We start from the raw sequence: 14,937 nt of genomic DNA, 5'->3' as shown, positions 1-14,937 counted from the left end.
CTTTGGCCAAAACCCCTTATTCATCGTGGGTGCTTGAGACTCTTGACCTTGATCTTAGGTGTTATTATTTTACAATTACATTTTTGTCAAATGAGAAGAATGCGGAAATTTACATCCTCATCCTCTATTTTGTTTTAACTCATCCATAAAATAGGTAAGAAATCATTATTTTTTGAACTTTCTCGTACGTTTCTCCCATTTTATTAAAATATCTATCAAAACTTTAAGAATTCAACTTATTTACTAATTAATATTTGATTCTTTGTTTTGTGAACTTTTTAAGATATTGATTAATGTTGATAAAAGTTGAAATCATGTCAAAATCTTCCCATCTTGCTTTTATGGACAACCCACCAAATTGCTATTACACACCACATGGCGTCACCTCAACGCTCCACGTGTTGTTGTCCTAAGATTTTTTTTAGGAAAAAAAAGGATCCATGTCCTAATCAATCCCACTCTCTAATTACCCGCTTGATCATCCACGTAATCACCCGTAAAATCCAGATTAACCTTCCTACCCAAAAGCCACGATCACGTGCTTCTCATTCACCAGCGCACTCAATCTTCCAACCAATACCCGCGCATTCCCACGCGCAAACATGCGCCACAGCGTCCTCCGCGAAACACAAGATCCAAACGCCCCTGGGATCCTCCACGCGTCGATATGCCATTCGTCGTTTCGCCAGCTGGTTTTCGAGCGCGTCGAAAAGCACAAAACGCTCTAAATATTCAAAAAAAGGAAAAGCCCCAGCGTTTCCCAACGGTCACACGCATCTCTCTCTCTGTGTCTCTTTCTCGCTCCTCTAATTCTGCGATCGCCAATCGACTCCCAATTTGCTATAACATCCGATTTCCTGCTGACCCACAAATTCTCGGCTCCGAAATTCCCCATTTGATCGTCGGAAATGGCCGAGGATTTTTCCAAAGCCGTGGATGACGGTCTCAAGTTCTCCAAACGACTATACTTCGGGAAGGATCGAGCGGTGTCGCCGCCGAAGCAGCCGCCGTCGATGGACAAAGGGACGTCGTGCGCCTTCCTCCCGACGGCGCCGATGGTCTACGCAGTCATCTCCGACCCGGGCATCGTCGACAATCCGGACATCCCCAGCTACCAGCCCCACGTGCACGGAAGGTGCGACCCCCCGGCGCTCATTCCGTTGACGATGAACCGGGTCGAGCTCCAGGTCGATTGCTACATGGACACCGCCTTCATTCGGGTTTCTGGGTCGTGGAGGGTCCATTGCATAAAGGGTAGCAAGAGCTGCGGTTGCCGCGTTGCCATTCCTATGGGTGAACAGGTGCGTAAATTCGAATAAAGTTAGAATCTTTTTTGCTTCTCTGTCCGTTAAATTATTGCTTTTGGAGTCTCTGATTTGTTGAACTAGTTCTTGCGTTTTTGAATTTAATGATGATATTGTTGCTGAAATGTGAAAACTTTGAAATTGATTGAATTTTTAGGTGTGTTGGTTTTGATCCCTATTGTTAAGCAAATTATATATTTGTGCTAACAGGGTTCAATTCTAGGTGTTGAGGTCGACGTAAACGGTAAATCGTACCATACTCAACTTAGTCAATTGGAAGATGACAAGGAGATGGAGAAGGTGACCCATGTAGAGGGAGGCTTTCTCAGAGTCAAACCTCATATATTTACATTGACAACCCCTCAGGTAATAATAGCTTACCAAGAATCGGCATACCTTTCGTTTTTACAGTTTTCGGTTTTTATTATCATCAGAATCCTGTATTTTAATTCTTGTTCTTTTCACTAAAATGTACTCTTCTTGTTTTTTCAAGGTCAATGGGGGAGCCAATATCTCAATCAAAATGAGTTGGTCTCAGAAATTATCGTATTCAAATGGCAATTTCTCCTTGAATGTACCATTCACTTTTCCGGGGTATGTCATTCCCCCAGGGAAGAAATACCTGAAAAAGGAAAAGATCCAATTAAACGTGAACTCTGGCGTTGGAACTGAAGTTTCATGCAAGACAGCTAGTCATTCTTTGAAGGTGCAGCTTTGATTATAACTCTGAGGGCTTATTATTTTTGTAAGCAAAGTGACAGCCTTTTTATATTTCCCTTGACTTTTCCAGGAATTACGGGGAGTAAGCCAAGTTGGAAAATTGGGTTTTCTGTATGAGGCAGATGTTCTCAATTGGTCAAATACCGACTTTAATTTCTCATTCACTGTAAGGCTCGCATGCATTTTTTTCCAGCTATATGTGGACAGATTCTACAAGGTCTTTGTCATTCTAATATATTTGGGCATTTCTAGGTCTCTTCAAGTCATACACATGGTGCTGTTCTCGTGCAGTCACCGCCCATGCATGACATTGATCAAAGAGAAATTTTCTCTGTCTATCTTCTACCAGGAAACGAGCAGAGCAGGAAGGTTGGTGTTATATTAAATAGAACTTCTACATTTCATTTTTTATTTCTTACTCTGTATTTTCATTTTTCTTAAAAATTTATTCTTACTTCCCTCCTAATTGGTCTTTCAGGTTTTCAGAAGGGATGTAGTGTTTGTTGTTGATATTAGTGGAAGTATGCAGGGAAAGCCACTTGATGATGTTAAGAATGTACTATCTGCAGCCCTCTCAAAGCTTCATCCAGAAGATTCGTTCTGTATTATAGCTTTTAATGGACAGACTTTTTTATCTTCTACATCAATGAAATCGGCTAGCAAGGAGGCTGTTGAAAGGGCCATTGAGTGGATTGGCATAAATCTTATTGCTGGCGGTGATACAGATATATTGCCTCCCCTTACCCAAGTATTTTCTCAAGCTTCTTTGCCTCTTTGTGAATTCTGCCATTAAGTTTACCAGTTATGTTTCTTTCTGATTCTTTCATGCATAAGCACATGGCTATCTATTAAGTATTAAGGTACATTACAGTGGTAAAAAATGATAATTTTAAAGAGTATCCATTTTTCATGGTCTAGTACTTCTGCATCTGGATATGAGTGTTTGTGTGGATATGTATATTTGCCAGTTTACCTTTTTAATTTTTAACCCCAATTTATATGGTCTTCAAGGATTGTCTAAAATAATATCATTTGAGAGTTATTCATTATCTTTTGTTGCTCCTCTATTTTAGGCAATAGAGATGCTATCGAACACTCGGGGTTCATTTCCTATCATCTTCCTTGTTACTGATGGGTCTGTTCAAGATGAGAGGCAAATTTGTGATGCAATGAAAAATCGACTTACAGAAGCAGGTCCTATAGCTCCACGTATATACACTTTTGGAATAGGTAAGGGTTTTTGCTATTGTGTCATTAGAGACCAGGCTAGTATTGTATTTTCAAGTGACATTATAGCCTCTTTCTGATGATTTAAGATCAGTTAAGAGTACTTTGCCCCTGCCAGCATAAAGTCACATTTATTTTATCATCAAGCTCACATTGTTTTTAGTACACTTGCATTAGAGGAGAAAAAAAATCAACTACATTGTATGCTCTATCTTCTGGCTAACTTTCATCTAAAATATTCCAGGTACATTCTGCAACCATTATTTCCTGCGGATGCTTGCAATGATTGGCAGGGGCCAATATGACGCTGCGTATGATATAGGTCAGTTGACTATCTTTTTTTGGGAAACGATTTTTTATCACGGAGACTGTGTTTTGTACTTCAGCTAATATGAAGTATCTGATATCTTATAAAAACATATGAATACTGGACCTTAGAGCTTGTATGAATCTTGGTCTCTCTTGTCAAATCAAAAGCTTTTATAACCCTAAACTTGTAGAAACTTGACTTTCAAATCACAAATTATATGACTCAACTTCCGTTGTCATATGGCCGTGAACAAATATCACAATGGTTTATCAGAAATTTATACTAACTTCTTTTAGCTGTTGTACGTACTTAATTAAACCCTAATCTTTATAAATTTATATTCTTTTGTTTTCAGATTTGGTCGAGTCTCGAATGCAGAACCTATTTACCAGAGCTTCATCTGTTATTCTTTCAAATATAGCTGTTGAGACATTGGATGATCTTGACGATGTTGAGGTATGCTCATTCTGTTTTAAAAGTTTGTGGAAGTATTTACAATGCGAAACCAACATCACACATCGACTTACTGGCTGTTTCATTTTGGACAGTATATTCAACTTACATCAACTTTAACAATTTATCTTGACTTATCATGACATATCTGCAATTTATGCATTAGGTGTTCCCTTCCCATATTCCAGACCTCTCATCTGAGAGTCCATTAATTGTATCTGGCAGATTCCGAGGAAAGTTTCCCAGCACACTCAAAGTTAAAGGTCTTTTACCGGATATGTCTAATATTGAGATCAATTTGAAGTTACAAGATGCAAAGGACATACCTCTTGACAAGGTAAGGGCACCACTAAGCAATTGACTTGTTAGCTTAACTACAGTTTGACTTCTGCTCATAAATCTTTTTAGAATAATTTTTATGAGTAAACATGTATATTATTGGCCAGTCTGATAGTTTTGCTATTGAGTTGGCTTTGCCAGTTCTGTATTTTCGTGAACTGAATGATGGTGTTCGTTGTGTTACCTCCTACTGGATTGTACACTTCTCTCCATGCTTGCACGATTCCAGTTCACGTTCCATTTTATCTTGGTTTAAGTTGTAGTTGCTTAGTCCCATACAAAATATCTGTTTCAGCACTAATGCATGATCACATCAATGAATTATTTTGCCATTTCAGTACAAGTTAGGGTTCTCTACGTTCTTATTCCAGTTAAAATAAATCCTCATGTCCTTCGAATTTTGCAACAAGCCATCAACAGGACTGTACTTTATTTCCTGTTTCCTGACAATTTTTCCCTTTTCTGTACAGATATGTACAAAAGGACAGATTGAGTTGCTGACTGCTCAGGCATGGTATGGAGATAACAAACAGCTTGAGGATAAGGTTTGTTGCTTGCTTCACTACATTTCCCTAGCCTGAAAATTAAAAAGTAGGGAGGTTAGGAAATATGACCACCTCCCTCAACCTCCACTATCTCTCATTTCCTCAACGTATTTCCTCTCTATCTCTAAACCAAAAACTAAAGACGAAAATCTTACCAAGCGTCCTTGATTTTCGAAGTTGTGCCATATGCCACTTAATCTAACGAATCAGTTTCCACTTCATAGTAATTACGAATATTCTGATGTTATATCCTACCATTTGCAGGTAGCTAAACTGAGCATGCAGACCAATGTCGTGAGTGAGTATACGCGCATGGTGATACTTCACACAGAATTATCTGGATCACAAGAGGTAAGCATTTTTCTAAAACAGAACTAAAATTCTGCCGTGTTGATCTACTGGGACAATTGATAGCGCATCATGTGGTTATCATCAAGTCCATAACTGCTTCGTCGTGCAAAATTAGTGTTTTATTCTATCTTATTCTTCACCTTATAGTGAGAGATAGTATGTCTTTTTTGAACCTTTTTTTATTTCCAAAATGATTGCAACTTAAATGGATGAAAGTGTGTGCTTTCGTATATTTGATAGAATATAATCTTTCTGATTGATAAACATCATAACAGGCATCAAAGAAAAGCCGCACAAACGTAACGAGAGACTCTGAAAAACCGATGTTGCTTCCGACACTATCCGTTGGCTTTGGCAACTTAGTGGCAACAGCCGAGAACATTCCTCCTGGATCCGAAGAACAAAAACTCCCGGAAGCTGCTGAAATTTTTGTGAGAGCAGCTTCAAGTTGCTGTGGTGCAATATGGAACAGATGCTGCTGCATGGCCTGCATCCAGTGTTGCTCCAAGGTAAATCCTCAATGTGCAACCGTATTCACTCAGCTCTTCACTGGTCTTGCGTGTGCCGGCTGCATCAACTGCTGTGCGTTCTGCTGGCGTGGATGCTGTGGCGGAGATGGCGGATCGTAAAAATTGGCCGTACGAATTGGACTATCTTGTAGAATACAAATAGTGTATAGGATTTTGTTCATGGCATCAAATACGCACAGCTAGACGGCGAGTAGACGAGAAATTCATGCACCGTTGTAACGTTACTGTTCTGATTTCTTTTTTACAGTGGGTGAACCTTGTACATTTCAACAGGACTGATATATATGGTTAAAACTAAAGTCTTACGACACATTCTTCACATTCTTACAGCCAGTGTGTTTCCAGAGGGCTAAAACTTGCGTTTCGTCGATTTCAACACTGTTTTATGCCTGGTTGAAGAAAGATTTACGTACAAGAATGTCCCGAATAAACATTCAAATCTGTTCGTGTTCTTCAATCGTTATTTCCGTCAAAAATATTAATTACAGTGACCATTCCTTCAATGCAAGCAGAAAGAGAGCTCTATGTTTTCCTACAGGTCGATATGAGTTTCTCTGATAGTATTTCCGACTTGTTCCTCAACTTCTACTTCTGACTTATCTTCGTGTTCTCCCGATTCCGAGTCCACTGTTCTGTGATGGAGTGTCTCCTGGATCTTCGTAACGCCCTTCTCGACTCCCTTCTCGACTGGCCCTATTGCTTGATTTATGGTCAACACAACATCCTTGACAACCTGCTTACATTGTGCAAAATGAATGTATAAATTTAGAAGAATCGATACAAACTACATAATATCCGGTGGATAATTATCGATGGGCAAGATACTTACACGCTGACCACCGTCAACAACAATGTCCTGAACACTCTCAGTGATACTTGTTCCAGGCGCTTCGACCTTGGTCTCTGTTTTTTCGAGCCTGAGTGGGGCGTCACCTTCCTCCAACTTCACTTCTGCCTTGGTTGTTTCAGTGGTGACCTTCCCATACTCGTATGCCGTAATGTAATGGTATGGTCCCGTTGAAAAGACAAACACATGTGCAACTGCTGCAATTGCCATCTGCATATCACACAGACACAAACCTGCATTATCTATAGGAGTAAACAAAATTACGACGAAGCTTTTGTGGCCATCATTGATCGAGGAGAAAGAGAGTTCCCAAAGCAAGCGACATACTTCAATACAAATCAAGAAATTCTGCAAGCCGCTTTGTAGTTTAACCTCTTTAGGAAGAACACCGAATGTGCATAATAACGCGATGCCCACACCTTGCCACCAAGTGGCGAACACAATGGCCTTAAAGCTGATGAACTTTGCGAGCGGCCTAATAGGTTCAAGTCTTTCGTGTGTTACATTGTAGAATTGCACAAGGCAATACAATGCCCACATCTGGCTGAAGTTCAGTACAACAGCCATGTATGGATACCTGCAGAGAAGTAAGGCTTGCAGTGTGAATGGGGAGATGCATCTAAACCGGCGCATCAAAAGCATCCATGAAGAATGCCTGAGCAATATGCCATATCTGCATGAATTCCATACCCGTAATACCACTTGAATTCTCCGTCTCCATACACACCAAAGAGCTCCAACACTAAAGCTAAGAATGCACAAACTGTCTTCAGAATCATCTGGGCACACCTAGCACGTATTAGAGCCATCAAAGTTGAATTAAATTTACCGGGGAAAAAGAGTATCGACTTACATATTGTACAAGGCCAAATTTTTCTATATTGAGCAAATGTTTCCCAAGAACAGATGGTCGTAAGAAGAAGTTGCGAAGGGACCAATGTGGCACGGTGTGATCCTCGTCTTCCCTTCCTTCTATTAGTGGTTTGTTGAGCAGTTTTTCCGATTGGTTTTCAAGTAGTTCTATGACTTTTCTTTCACCTCCTACATAATAACCATCAAGAGTGATTAGGAAAATTATAACATCGTCAAATATTATTGATTAATTAATGGCATTTACAGAGAACATTTTACGGTTTTAAGGAATTACTTTTAGCAAAGCTTGGAAACGTGTTTTTACAGAGTTTTTCGGGGCAAAAGAAAAACAGACAGTAAAGAACTAGTTATAACATTGCAACTGAGGCCAAGATACACACACTATCATAAAACTCTGCCCACACCAAGAGGTAAAACTTACCTGCAGTACTCCATGTAAAGAGGGCACTATTGTGTAACCTACATCAGTTACCAACACCCCAAATATGTTTGTGCGTACAAATACGACCGTAAAACTGCCACGATTGTACCAGAGCAGATACAAGTAGTAATATATATATGTTTCTGAAACCAATGCAGAAATTAACAAGTGACTTACCGAGACAAGCAACCAAGTAGCTTCCGAAAGAATACAAGGCAAATGCTTCATAACAATTTCTTAAAATGTCACAGGCAAGAGAAAGGTTCGGGTTCCACAAGGATAAAATCTGTAGAAGTCAAAACACGAAAATTAATGCCAATGTTGCATGAGGAAGCCATAAAAAACAAAGAACACAACAGAAAATGAACATGTTGACGAAGGATACAGATTCGGTCCAGAGAAGAAACCTATAATATCATGTTTCCTTCTCTTATTTTGTTTTCCTTCTGAACTGCAGGCAGTATACCAAAAATTAAGGGGACAAGGATATGATATTTAGATAGAGGAAATCTTACTGACTCAGTAGCATATACAGGTACCATGAAGACTACGGCAACGAGCCATTTTTGTTCCTGGAAAAGAAATAATTAGGGAATTAAATACTGCTAGTCCAAACTGGAAACCACCAAGCAATCTCTATATTTTCAATTTTAAAAATATTTGAATCAATGATTACATATTAAGCACAAACGAAAGATGAATTTCAAGGTAGTTTGCTTTTCAATTTCGACCATGATGCATTCATTTTCACACCGGTGTAGCAACCGAGAATCGAATAATAAGCATACACCGATTTGAACAATATCACATTCATGCAAGATATGCAGAATTCAGTAAAATTAATATATGAACTGCATTATTGCTAAAGTTATTCCTGAGTAAACAAACATTTAATATCAGAAGAATACTATTGAAGTATCTATTATTATTGGTGGTAGGGTTTGTCTAGTTGTCATTGTTTAAGTTGATGATGGATAACAACTCATTGTCATCTCATTGTCATCTTACTTTCTTACTTTCGGCTAGGTTCCCTCATCATGTAAAGCTAGGTATTAGTTTAAGTTAGAGATAGTGGAGATCTTCACTTATGCTTGCTGAGCTGCCATCTCAGTCCGCACCATTCCTCCACTTTCTTTCTAGTATTCGTCTTCTATTTATGGTTGATCTTGTAAACCATTTTACATATGAAATATACATAAAGTTTTCTATATGGTATCAGAGCAGTGATCCCTCTTGGACCTGCTTCTGTGTTCTTCCGAAAATCCCACCAAATCCAAACCAGTTGAGTCATTATGGTCATACCAGCAGAAAAAACTTCAAAAAACGAAACCATGGATCCCAATCCAATTCAACGTTTGAGCTCTGTGCTTCTAAACGAATTCAACTACCTGCCCTGGTCACGAGCTATTTCTCTCGCTCTTGGAGGACGTGGAAAGCTTCCATTCATTCAAAAGGATGACATCATCCCCGAAACAACTGCACCAGATTATGCAGCATGGGTATCCCAAGATCAACTTATCATGTCTTGGCTGTTAAACTCTATGGAACCAAAGATGGCTGAGATTTTCAGCTACTCAGTATCATCTCACCAACTTTGGAACTCCGTACGAGACATGTATGGAGATCTAAACAATGCTGCGCGAGTCTTTCAGCTGAAGAAAGATCTTACGGAATTACAACAGGGAAATCTCTCTTTTGTTCAACATCTTGGCAACTTGAAGGCAAAATGGAATGAATTGGATCTCTACAGACCTCACACCATGGACACAATCATTCTTTTAAAGCGTGCTGAAGAAGACAAAGTGTTCCAGTTGCTTGCCAGCATTGGACCAGATTATGAAGATCTTAGAAGCCATCTCTTAATGACACCTGAACTTCCCACTTTACAGATGGTCTGCAACGTTATTCATCGTGAAGAAGTAAGAAAGAAGGTCATGAACGCAGACATGGTCGTTGGAGAATCAAATTTTAGGCCATCAGAAGCAAGAGCCTTCACCTTCTCCAGACCATACAAGGGAAAACGACCAGACTTAAAGTGTTCTCACTGTGTGAAGATAGGTCGTACAGGTATTGGACACATAAAAGAGAAGTGCTGGATTCTTTATCCAGAACTTAAACCTAAGTTCAATGACGATGGAAGAGCACCAAGAAACCAAATGAAGCCTGCCTACACTCCTAGAGGAAATCTTGTTTGCGACAATGTCTCCAATAATGTGATAAACTCTTCCTCTAGTCCCATTGCTCTCATAAATGAATTCGCTAACTTCTTGCAACAGAAACAAGGAGCAACAAATCATGAAACTCCTTCAGCCATGCTCGGCAAGTTTGCTGGCTTCCTCGAACAATCAAACTCAGTGTCACAAAATGACATGCCAAGTATTATTGCAACTATCTCCACTGCTTTGGATCTTAGTAGTAGTTGTGATTTTTGGATAGTTGACTCAGGAGCTACAGATCACATGACTAACGATGCATCTTTACTAAATGATTTTCAAAACTTTTCCACCCCTTCTTTTGTCTCCGTAGCTAATGGCACCAAAGTTCGTATAGTAGGCAGAGGGAAACTCAAAATCTTCTCGAGTCAAAAAGAGTCCCTTGTCATGCATGTCCCTTCTTTTCCTTTCAAACTATTGTCAGTAGGAAAAATAACACATTTGCTAAATTGTCTTGCAATTTTTTCAACTCACTATGTGATTTTCCAGGACCAAGTTTCGAAGGAAACGATTGGTAAAGGGTTCTTCCTCAATGGACTGTACTATGTCAAATTCTCTTCAAGTTTCCCAAAAAGTTTCTACGTAAACTCAAGCACTGTAAACAAGGAGCAGCTGTGGCACATGAGATTAGCTCACCCCTCTTCACATGTTATGTCTTTTCTTTTTCCTAGTTTCTGTAAAATGATTCCAGATTGTGAAGTTTGTCAAAAATCTAAGTTCACCAGGTTACCCTTTCCCCACTCTCTCTCTAGAGCTACCAAAGCCTTTGAAATAATCCATTCTGACATTTGGGGACCTGCCACCTTAGAGTCCTTTGATGGTTACAGATTTTACATATCGTTCATTGATGATTTCTCTAGAACTACTTTTGTGTATTTACTTAAATTCAAGCATGAAGCTTTCCAGTGTTTCAAAAATTTTCATAAATTAATTCAAAATCATTTTAACTCTAAAATTGGCATCTTAAGGTCTGATAATGGGTCTGAGTACACTTCCAAAATCATGACAACTTACTTAAGTGAGCATGGAATTTTGCAACAAACAAGTTGTGTAGGAACGCCACAACAAAATGGCATTTCAGAAAGAAAGAACCGAGATTTGCTTGAAAAAACACGATCACTAATGTTACAAGCAAAAGTTCCAAAGAAGTTCTGGTCTCAAGCTGTACAAACCGCTGCATACATCATCAATCGCCTTCCTAGCAGAATCTTGAAGTTCAAATCTCCTTACCAAATTCTCAAGGGGAGAGAAATTGACATAAGTCATCTCCGTGTGTTTGGATGTGTATGCTATGTGCACATTCAAACTATTCACCGAGATAAACTTGATCCAAGGGCTATCAAATGTGCATTCATAGGTTACTCAACGTCCCAAAAGGGATACAAATGCTACGACCCTAAGACCAGAAAGGTATGTGTATCCAGGGATGTGCGTTTTGATGAAACTCACTCTTTTTTTCAAATGCATGATGATGAATCTCAGGGGGAGTCCTCATATGAAGTGTTTCCTATTCCTCTCTTCCTTGATGATACAAGGCTGTCAACACCACAAAATGAAGCTGTTGAAATAGAGCCAACTCCTGAAAGTATGGAAGCAGATAATGAAGAAGTCATTCTCGAAAGGAGAGAGCCTCAACTTGAACAACCTCCTCCTCCACGAAGGAATCCTTCTCGAAACAGACAACCTCCAGCCAGGTTGGATGATTTTGAAATCTACACGCCTAGACATCCTATTGGACAAATGGTTTTTCATAGCAAGAGCTCTTCATCTCATGCTGTCTTTGTGACCAGGTTGTCCCAAAATTCTGAGCCTCGATCCTTCAAAGAGGCACACCAATCTCCTGTATGGAGGCAAGCCATGCTTGAAGAACTGAAGGCACTTGATGAAAATCAAACTTGGAGCATTGTTTCTCTGCCAAAAGGTCAACATGTGGTTGGGGCAAGATGGATTTATAAGACCAAATTTCACTCAGATGGAAACATAGAGCGGCACAAGGCAAGGTTAGTTGCAAGGGGCTTCACACAAACCTTCGGAGTAGATTACAAAGAAACCTTTGCCCCTGTGGCAAAGATGAACACAGTTAGAGTGCTTCTTTCGGTGGCTATCAATTCAAACTGGTCTCTACATCAAATGGATGTAAAAAATGCCTTCCTACATGGAGAGTTAGAAGAAGAGGTATACATGCGACTACCACCTGGTCATGAACGAGAGAAGGAACAAGGAATAGCCTGCAAGCTTCACAAGGCTATTTATGGTCTCAAGCAATCTCCAAGGGCTTGGTACTCAAAACTTAGTTCTGTCCTTATGTCATCCGGCTTTAAACGAAGCAATGCAGATTCTTCAATGTTCACTAGGATTGGTACGCATGGAAGATTGGTGGTACTTGTTTATGTTGATGATCTTATTGTCACGGGAGATAATCCAGAAGAAATAATTGCCCTCAAAGCCACACTACATTCAACATTCAAAATCAAAGATCTTGGCAGACTTCGATACTTTCTTGGAATCGAAATGGATCAATCTCCAACTGGTTTGTTTCTAAATCAACAAAAGTACGTTCTAGATCTTTTAGAAGAAGCAAATATGATGCATTGCAAGCCTGCCAAAACACCACTACCAACAAATTTCAAGGATGAAACATCAGGCATCCAGCTTGAAAATGTATCGGAGTATCAAAGGTTGGTAGGAAAACTTATCTATTTGACTATAACTCGACCTGACATTGCTTATGCTGTTAGCTTTGTCAGCCAGTTCATGCATTCTCCCTCATCTCATCATTTGCAACTAGTTAAAAGGATCCTTCGATACTTGAAAAGCTCAATATCTACTGGGATTTTCATGCAAAACAACGGACATTTCACCATTGAAGGATACACAGACTCTGATTGGGCAGGCAATGTCCTTGATCGCAAATCCACAACTGGTTACTGCACTCTTGTTGGTGGTAATCTCGTTACGTGGAAAAGCAAAAAGCAATCTGTTGTAGCTCGGTCAAGTGCAGAAGCTGAGTACCGTGCAATGGCATCGACTGCATGCGAACTAATTTGGCTAAAGAGGTTGCTACGTGATCTTGAAATCATCTCCTCCAAACCAATTCTTCTTCACTGTGACAATCAAGCAGCAATGCATATTGCTGCCAACCCCGTCTTCCATGAACGCACAAAGCACATCGAGGTTGACTGTCATTTCGTTCGCAACCAAGTTCAGTCCAAGCTATTACGAACTGTATTTGTTCGCTCCAGTGATCAACTTGCCGATGTGTTCACCAAGCTTCTGCCTTCTGCACAACTTGATCGTCTTCTCTTCAAGCTCGGATCCAGAAGAACTCTCGATCCAGCTTGAGGGGGAGTATTGAAGTATCTATTATTATTGGTGGTAGGGTTTGTCTAGTTGTCATTGTTTAAGTTGATGATGGATAACAACTCATTGTCATCTCATTGTCATCTTACTTTCTTACTTTCGGCTAGGTTCCCTCATCATGTAAAGCTAGGTATTACTTTAAGTTAGAGATAGTGGAGATCTTCACTTATGCTTGCTGAGCTGCCATCTCAATGCTTGCTGAGCTGCCATCTCAGTCCGCACCATTCCTCCACTTTCTTTCTAGTATTCCTCTTCTATTTATGGTTGATCTTGTAAACCATTTTACATATGAAATATACATAAAGTTTTCTATAAATACCAATAAAAGGAACCCTAAAAGAGTTATGGAGGTATATATATGGTGGAAAAAGAACTAACACTGGGTTTATTGTACGATCTGAGATGTTTGAAAATGAGAAAAATGGAGAGGACGAGTGCAACAGCTGCAAAACAGGCTCCAATGATAACAGCTGGTTTGTAGAGATCTGCGTATATGTTTCCATGGACTGAATTATAATCTGATGCCATTACTCGAACATGTTCCACTCCCAAAGAATTCATAATTCCTAAACCCTAAGGGAGAGACGATAATTATCAATACAGCTATAACAGCTCTCACTGTGAATACGAAATCACCTGAAAAAATCATAAATCCTCGATTAAATAGAAAGACAGTAAACTCCAAATTAATAGAACGTACCTCTTACTTGTAACAATGCAATCAAAACCCTAGTGTTAGAAGGCTTAATTCCGGCTTGGCAAAATTATTTTTGCCCACTTTTTTTTCATCCGCTGCACATCCATTATGGTCCTTGACTCCTAATTATTTGTTCAATCGAATGACTAAAAACTGTATGAGTGTAGTATACGAGATGAAAAACTGTGTACAGAAATCATTTCCACATCACAACTCATTATAAATTTATTGTTAATTTGGTCCATAATAAGTAGATAACAAAACCAGAAACACTAAAAAGGATTATACGTTAAATTGAAGCCCCAATTAATCCTCCTAACTTTTATAACAAAACGAAAAGAAAACAAATCAATATATAAACATATATATATATATATATATATTCATGCAAATTCCGGCCAAAAGAAATAATTAAGAGCCCGCCAACCTTATAAAACGTGAGATTTGTCTTCTTTTCTGCCTTGTGATGAACATGGTTTTCCCATTGCTGTTGCAGAAAATCTATTCCTTCGAATCTCAACTGATAAGTTCAAAGGAAACAACGGCAGTTAGTTACTATCTATGGGTAGACTTACATTATAAGCTCACGTGTTGACACAACACGTGTGCTTTTGATTGCAACTTTCTCGTTAGACCAACGACACGTACTTGGTAAGACAGAAAAAACCGAATCAAATTACATTTTCGGCCACTTCTAAAGCATTAAATGCATGCCACCACCATGCCACGCTTACCCTTTCGTTTTTA

At 39.3% G+C, this 14,937-nt stretch overlaps 2 protein-coding genes across 3 annotated transcripts; one reads left to right on the top strand and one right to left on the bottom strand.

Moving 5' to 3' along the window:
• Positions 1–759: 759 nt before the first annotated feature.
• LOC103929731 (inter-alpha-trypsin inhibitor heavy chain H3) lies at positions 760–6,100 on the top strand. Its single transcript, XM_018643124.2, has 13 exons — positions 760–1,301; positions 1,515–1,670; positions 1,798–2,010; positions 2,095–2,190; positions 2,277–2,393; positions 2,503–2,772; positions 3,098–3,254; positions 3,496–3,573; positions 3,917–4,017; positions 4,181–4,351; positions 4,824–4,898; positions 5,163–5,249; positions 5,525–6,100. Exons 1-13 carry the CDS (start codon positions 909–911, stop codon positions 5,876–5,878), a joined length of 2,268 nt encoding a protein of 755 aa, XP_018498640.2. The 5' UTR covers positions 760–908; the 3' UTR covers positions 5,879–6,100.
• An 83-nt stretch (positions 6,101–6,183) lies between these two features.
• On the bottom strand, positions 6,184–14,729 carry LOC103929692 (protein LAZ1 homolog 2). Of its 2 annotated transcripts, XM_009338918.3 has the most exons (9): positions 14,618–14,729; positions 13,872–14,129; positions 8,436–8,492; positions 8,098–8,206; positions 7,480–7,667; positions 7,317–7,405; positions 6,954–7,203; positions 6,609–6,836; positions 6,184–6,512 (listed from the first exon to the last, which is right to left on the bottom strand). In XM_009338918.3, the coding sequence occupies exons 2-9, from the start codon at positions 14,052–14,054 to the stop codon at positions 6,312–6,314; spliced, it is 1,305 nt and encodes a 434-aa protein (XP_009337193.2). In that variant the 5' UTR covers positions 14,055–14,129; positions 14,618–14,729; the 3' UTR covers positions 6,184–6,311. The 2 variants fall into 2 exon arrangements, with proteins under 2 accessions (XP_009337193.2, XP_048431225.1); XM_048575268.1 differs by lacking the exons at positions 13,872–14,129; positions 14,618–14,729 and adding an exon at positions 8,597–8,813.
• Positions 14,730–14,937: the final 208 nt, after the last annotated feature.

This window comes from the organism of the source record quoted next, unplaced genomic scaffold (genome assembly GCF_019419815.1).
Source record: "Pyrus x bretschneideri cultivar Hongxiangsu unplaced genomic scaffold, Pyrus_bretschneideri_v1 Contig8, whole genome shotgun sequence".
Taxonomy (NCBI): domain Eukaryota; kingdom Viridiplantae; phylum Streptophyta; class Magnoliopsida; order Rosales; family Rosaceae; genus Pyrus; species Pyrus x bretschneideri.
This window is presented reverse-complemented; position numbering and strand designations above follow the sequence as displayed.

Excerpts from the sequence above, each read along its gene's own strand:
- LOC103929731 (XM_018643124.2), top strand. The coding sequence starts at position 909 with ATGGCCGAGGATTTTTCCAAAGCCGTGGATGACGGTCTCAAGTTCTCC. Across the intron at positions 3,574-3,916 it reads TGACGCTGCGTATGATATAG|ATTTGGTCGAGTCTCGAATG; the intron begins GTCAGTTGACTA and ends TTTTGTTTTCAG. Across the intron at positions 5,250-5,524 it reads AATTATCTGGATCACAAGAG|GCATCAAAGAAAAGCCGCAC; the intron begins GTAAGCATTTTT and ends ACATCATAACAG.
- LOC103929692 (XM_009338918.3), bottom strand. The coding sequence starts at position 14,054 with ATGAATTCTTTGGGAGTGGAACATGTTCGAGTAATGGCATCAGATTAT. Across the intron at positions 7,204-7,316 it reads GAATTCAAGTGGTATTACGG|GTATCCATACATGGCTGTTG; the intron begins GTATGGAATTCA and ends ACTTCTCTGCAG. Across the intron at positions 6,837-6,953 it reads ATTTCTTGATTTGTATTGAA|ATGGCAATTGCAGCAGTTGC; the intron begins GTATGTCGCTTG and ends TGTGATATGCAG.